This window comes from Glandiceps talaboti, chromosome 16 (assembly GCF_964340395.1).
Source record: "Glandiceps talaboti chromosome 16, keGlaTala1.1, whole genome shotgun sequence".
NCBI lineage: Eukaryota > Metazoa > Hemichordata > Enteropneusta > Spengelidae > Glandiceps > Glandiceps talaboti.
The window spans coordinates 20,170,918-20,178,106 of record NC_135564.1 but is presented as its reverse complement, the minus strand read 5'-3'; the positions used below and the strand labels follow the sequence as shown (position 1 = coordinate 20,178,106).

General features: G+C 35.3%; 1 protein-coding gene across 1 annotated transcript in view; it reads left to right on the top strand.

Moving 5' to 3' along the window:
- LOC144447518 (uncharacterized) overlaps positions 1-2,638 on the top strand; it is a 12,364-nt gene extending 9,726 nt beyond the window's left edge. The window contains exons 8-9 of the mRNA XM_078137565.1: positions 950-1,233; positions 2,321-2,638. Of these exons, the coding sequence (XP_077993691.1) occupies positions 950-1,233; positions 2,321-2,330 (294 nt within the window). The 3' untranslated portion in view covers positions 2,331-2,638. The remainder of the gene's footprint in view (positions 1-949; positions 1,234-2,320) is intronic.
- The last annotated feature ends 4,551 nt before the right edge of the window (positions 2,639-7,189 follow it).

Below are 7,189 nucleotides of genomic sequence, written 5' to 3'. Positions count from 1 at the left end.
TCTTTTACTTTCTCACACAGAATTCGACAGCCATTTTAAAATCATTTTGATCTCTATTTCAAAAATAAGCATGGTCGCCATTTTAATTTTAATTTTAATTTTTTATTTTTTTAACAGAAAATGGATTGGAGTTTTCAAAGTAACAAAGTGACAGCAAAGATTTAAAACAATTATTGTTACGGCTGATACTGCATTAAGTTTTCTTTGTTATGGTTAACTCCTCTTTAGTCAGATTATCCTCATTTTTAGCAAATTTACTCCAGCTTTTTATTTTGGAAATTTCAGCATACTATTATGACATGAGCAAACAATGTCACATAATTTTGTGTTTAATAACAGTATTTTACAATATCAGTTCATTCTGAAAATATAAGATGGCAAGGTTTACACATACTAGTATAGCAATGTTATTTTGTTCACTTCTGATGGGTGTGATGAAAAACCAATAATAATTCTCAAAACGTTGACCAGAAAATATCACAAGTGTTCACTTCAAGTTTTTATTCAAACATCTATGGATATGTTATGCTGTTTCTATGGCTCACATCTCTTAAGCACAGTGCTGTAGAATGCTCGTGGACCAATTTCTCTGAAAATTAGTTCTTGAAATCGCTCAGAACTTTGCCAAATGAAAGGTTGCAATTCCTTTAAAAATAATGAAGGGAGTTTAGGGCTGAATGTAAAACATGCATACATTAAAATACTACCAGAAATCCAGCACCATGTCTCACATCAGAGGTAAATTACAGTTACCGTTCGATTCCGGATTTCCATGCTACCAATTTTTCTACGGCATTCTAAAATGGATGGGTTTGAAAACGACCAAATACGTTTGTTTCCTTAGTTTAAATTTTAAGTAGTACCAAATGTGTAGCATTTTTATTTTCCGAGAGGCACTTTATTTACTGTAAGCACTAGGTTATAAAGTATATATTTTATCTTATAACAGGTGAATGGAAAGACTGTGGCTGCATTTCCCCATATCCTAAGTTCAGATATTTCCCTGGAAAAGTCTTACGAAAACCAAATACGTGTACGGGCATTTGGTAGATTTGCAGTTACTTGGGATGGCCATGCCACTATCCAAACTTATCTATACAACAACCTTCATGGCAAGATATGTGGTTTACTTGGTGATGCTGATGGTGATGACAGCAATGATCTACGCATGCCTGATGGCAGAATAACTGACAACATACATGAACTCGGCAAAAGCTGGGAGGTTCCTGGGAGGTACGAACATTCTACCAAAAAATTAACCGTGAATTTACCAGTAAATAGTATATATTAGCACTCATGAACATTCTTGGTGGACATTCAACTGTTGTCGCAGGCCTTCATTAGTACTACAAATTATAACCAATACACACAAAATAACCTGCAACTACAAACTGTCAGTCTTGTTCACTCTATGATAGATGGCGCTGTTTATAATCGAAAAGCTCTCAGTTTATCAAATTATGTCGTGTATTGTGTATGTATCTGTACATAGTGGTATAAATGGTGTGCTTCTGAAGATTTTCAAAATCTCCCAAGTGTAAGTGTAATTTACAAACAAATGTAAAAATATAAAATCTTAGTCTCAATAAAACTCGACGTGTTTCAAAAACACTGGCCAACAGAGCATATCAGCAAGTATAGCAATTTACTGATGCCAAAGAAAATGTTTGTGTGTGAAAAGTTCAACACAGAAGAAAAGTGTGCACGTATCAAGGTGGTAGTGTCAAAAGAGATATCAGTTAATAGTCTCATAGAAATTTGTAATTTACGAAGTTCAAGTTCAAACATTGAACAAGTATGTTGTACGTTTACAATTATGTACAAACTAATATCAAACATTTCAAATACCTTATAATCGTTTTCAACCAAACTAACACAACTGCAAATACACAAACATTTACGAAAGATTTCAATTGACAGCCTCTAGCCTTGTTCACTCACTGCCACTAGAGGGCGTAGTAGCAGATTTCAAATTCTTTCAAATCTATGCATATTTATCCATTATTGTACTCAAATATATGTACTTAAGGAAGCTTAATGAGGGAACAGGAGTACTTTTTTAAAACCATGGGAATAACTACTCCCATGGTAAAAAAAAAGAAGCTACTCACATGGTTTAAAAAACTACTCCTGTATGCTCATTAAGTTTCCATATGTACCCTCTTACCAGTCATTGATTCATTAAAACATCTTCAGAGTATCACAGATTATTAAACTCGGAAGGAATAAGCACAGCTCAACTCTTATTACTATGACAACACAACAGTGCCATTTATTAATTGAAGAAAGCTACATACTGTTCTTTTCTTTCATTTTCTAGTGTGTGCTGAAACAAAGAAGACATCTGACACCAAATGAAGATGGAGACTTGTCCTGGCTGAATAATATACTTAATCTTCTTGAGAGCAATATTTGAACATGATTCACAAGATGGGTGTAAGATAGTTCAATGGATTACCTGTGTACCTGTAAATCAGCATTACTATACATATTTATTTGGGGATATATTATTTTTGTTTTAACCTAAGAAGTATTTTACGGTTCTCATTTTGTTGGTGGTTCATTTTCAATTTGTCATTATATGTACTTGTGATATCTAAGACAGGAATATATCATAAAATAAAGACTTAATACTATCAAAGCATAAATACTGTCTTTCGCTGAACATTACTTGTTACATTTCACTGCATCAAAGTATAGTAAACTATAAGTAGTCTTGCCTCTCTACACTACTTTAGCTATTAAAGTAAGGGACGGTCGCACAATGTTGCTTAAGCTCAACAAAAAAACATCATTCATTTAAATAAAAAAAAACCTCCCCCTCCCCCCCAAATGAACATTCACAAGAGTGACATCAAGCATTTATATAGCTGTCACACCACTACAACTGATGTAATGTAAAAACATGATTGTAAACACATTAAAATACTACCAGAAACCCACATATCTCACATCAGAGGTAAATTATAATTACGGTTTAATTCTGGATTTCAATGCTACCAATTTTTCTAGTTCCTCTCTTCAGTCTCCATCACCCATATTCATCTTTCTTTGTCCTCAAAAATGTAGTATTATCAATTATTACTTATGCCTTAAAGCTAGTGACCAATACAGAGAGTTCCTGTGAACAATAGTGATCCTAAAGTCAATGAGTTGTCTTCTCACATGACACAAGGGAAGAGTATATCAGGACAAAGCTACCAGTGCTGTGGTGACATATTAGCTCACCATGGCTGTGGTGACATATTAGCTCACCATGGCTGTGGTGACATATTAGCTCACCATGGCTGTGGTTGGAGGACATGAGTTTGACTCTGACTGTATCACATTTCTGTTCTTTCTCAAGTTCCACTTTGATAACACACCCATGAATCTATCATATACACAAAGTATTAAATATGATCAAAGCCATCAACAAAAGCATATTTTGTTGAGAAAGGTCACTAAACTAACTACACAGGCACTTTTGACGTAGAAATCTAACTGGGAGGGCAAAGATATGACCTTTGTTCTACCTCAAATAAACAATTTCTGACGTCTGTTCTTGATGCTATTGTGAAGTTAAATTTGAGGTCATGATATATTTTACTATTTGAGACTTCATACTGAAGACTGTTATACTAGGTATAATTATTTTGAATACTTCTTTTCATACAGCCTTCAGTGATTGGCTTAGATCGTGTCATGTGGTCTGAATTAGTGACCTTGATTTGCATATATAGAGGACACTACATGTATTCCTATTCTATTTTTACCAGGGCACTATTCATGTAGCACAGGCAGTCCTACCGGTGATTTGCTTTGAAATTGTCCTTGAAAAGAATGTGTGTGGAAAGGTGATGTGTTATAAAACAGTTATTGCCTGGCCTTACTAAGACACTAGTAGAGGTCTTATTTCCCCTTGTGCTGTGATGTGATGAAGAAACTAAACTATTTCACTCAGCTTTCAATATTGGGAAATAGTTCTTACATAACATCTCCCTAGACAGCTACTCATAAACTATACATGTATGTCCACACACATTGGTAGGGCATAAAACACAAAACAACAAATACAAGCCATCGATATTCAGCATGTTCATGTACGTGAAATTACTTCGTAAAGTGGCACAAACTCAAGTTTATAAGTTTTTTTACTCAAGTGAAAATACTTGCATAAAATCACATTCCAGTATAATATTAATGTTGATGCATGTCTTCTATAACATTATAATTGTCTTCTGGCATTGTAAGAAAAGTTGATTGCATAGTAGGAATTTTATGATTTTTTTTTTATATGTATCATAAATTACGTCATTGGATCGTTTATAAGTTATATCTTAACACCAGGTTTAGGTTTAGTCTATTGCAAGTGATGGCTAAGTATGCTTCAGTAAGTACAATAACGTGAGTACCTTAAAAATATGCAGTAAAAACTATGTCAAAATATGTATAAACTCAGCTTGTGCCCCTTTAATCAATCATTACAACTATCACAAGAACAATGTCATAGCCGTTCAGTTCAGAACTTTCATTTTTATTTATTATCCAATGTTCAATGTCTTCTCTCAGATTACAGCTGTTTTCAGACTGGTTATAGTCAACAAACAGAAATAACCAACACCCTGAATTTATATTACAATGGCAGTGACAAAATATAAATGCTTACGTTCTTAACCCTTTAATGACTTGGTTTCTGTAACTCTATGTAATCACACCCTGTATATATAGGGTGTCAGGCTTTAATGACTTGGTTTCTGTAACTCTATGTAATCACACCCTGTATATATAGGGTATCAGGCTTTAATGACTTGGTTTCTGTAACTCTATGTAATCACAACCAGTATATATAGGGTATCAGGCTTTAATGACTTGGTTTCTGTAACGCTATGTAATCACACCCTGTATATATAGGGTGTCAGGCTTTAATGACTTGGTTTCTGTAACGCTATGTAATCACACCCTGTATATATAGGGTGTCAGGCTTTAATGACTTGGTTTCTGTAACGCTATGTAATCACACCCTGTATATATAGGGTGTCAGGCTTTAATGACTTGGTTTCTGTAACGCTATGTAATCACACCCTGTATATATAGGGTGTCAGGCTTTAATGACTTGGTTTCTGTAACGCTATGTAATCACACCCTGTATATATAGGGTGTCAGGCTTTAATGACTTGGTTTCTGTAACGCTATGTAATCACACCCTGTATATATAGGGTGTCAGGCTTTAATGACTTGGTTTCTGTAACGCTATGTAATCACACCCTGTATATATAGGGTGTCAGGCTTTAATGACTTGGTTTCTGTAACGCTATGTAATCACACCCTATATATAAGGTATCAGGCTTTAATGACTTGGTTTCTGTAACGCTATGTAATCACACCCTGTATATATAGGGTGTCAGGCTTTAATGACTTGGTTTCTGTAACGCTATGTAATTACACCCTATATACAGGGTATCAGGCTTTAATGACTTGGTTTCTGTAACTCTATGTAATTACACCCTATATATAGGGTGTCAGGCTTTAATGACTTGGTTTCTGTAACTCTATGTAATCACACCCTGTATATATAGGGTGTCAGGCTTTAATGACTTGGTTTCTGTAACTCTATGTAATCACACCCTGTATATATAGGGTGTCAGGCTTTAATGACTTGGTTTCTGTAAGGCTATGTAATCACACCCTGTATATATAGGGTGTCAGGCTTTAATGACTTGGTTTCTGTAACTCTATGTAATCACACCCTGTATATATAGGGTGTCAGGCTTTAATGACTTGGTTTCTGTAACTCTATGTAATCACACCCTGTATATATAGGGTGTCAGGCTTTAATGACTTGGTTTCTGTAAGGCTATGTAATCACACCCTGTATATATAGGGTGTCAGGCTTTAATGACTTGGTTTCTGTAACTCTATGTAATCACACCCTGTATATATAGGGTGTCAGGCTTTAATGACTTGGTTTCTGTAACTCTATGTAATCACACCCTGTATATATAGGGTATCAGGCTTTAATGACTTGTTTTCTGTAACTCTATGTAATCACACCCTGTATATATAGGGTATCAGGCTTTAATGACTTGGTTTCTGTAACTCTATGTAATCACACCCTGTATATATAGGGTGTCAGGCTTTAATGACTTGGTTTCTGTAACGCTATGTAATCACACCCTGTATATATAGGGTGTCAGGCTTTAATGACTTGGTTTCTGTAACGCTATGTAATCACACCCTGTATATATAGGGTGTCAGGCTTTAATGACTTGGTTTCTGTAACGCTATGTAATCACACCCTGTATATATAGGGTGTCAGGCTTTAATGACTTGGTTTCTGTAACTCTATGTAATCACACCCTGTATATATAGGGTGTCAGGCTTTAATGACTTGGTTTCTGTAACGCTATGTAATCACACCCTGTATATATAGGGTGTCAGGCTTTAATGGCTTGGTTTCTGTAACGCTATGTAATCACACCCTGTATATATAGGGTATCAGGCTTTAATGACTTGGTTTCTGTAACTCTATGTAATCACATCCTGTATATATAGGGTGTCAGGCTTTAATGACTTGGTTTCTGTAACGCTATGTAATCACACCCAGTATATATAGGGTGTCAGGCTTTAATGACTTGGTTTCTGTAACTCTATGTAATCACACCCTGTATATATAGGGTGTCAGGCTTTAATGACTTGGTTTCTGTAACGCTATGTAATCACACCCTGTATATATAGGGTGTCAGGCTTTAATGACTTGGTTTCTGTAACGCTATGTAATCACACCCTAAATATATAGGATGTCAGGCTTTAATGACTTGGTTTCTGTAAGGCTATGTAATCACACCCAGTATATATAGGGTGTCAGGCTTTAATGACTTGGTTTCTGTAACGCTATGTAATCACACCCTGTATATATAGGGTGTCAGGCTTTAATGACTTGGTTTCTGTAACGCTATGTAATCACACCCTGTATATATAGGGTGTCAGGCTTTAATGACTTGGTTTCTGTAACGCTATGTAATCACACCCTGTATATATAGGGTGTCAGGCTTTAATGACTTGGTTTCTGTAACGCTATGTAATCACACCCTGTATATATAGGGTGTCAGGCTTTAATGACTTGGTTTCTGTAACGCTATGTAATCACACCCTGTATATATAGGGTGTCAGGCTTTAATGACTTGGTTTCTGTAACGCTATGTAATCA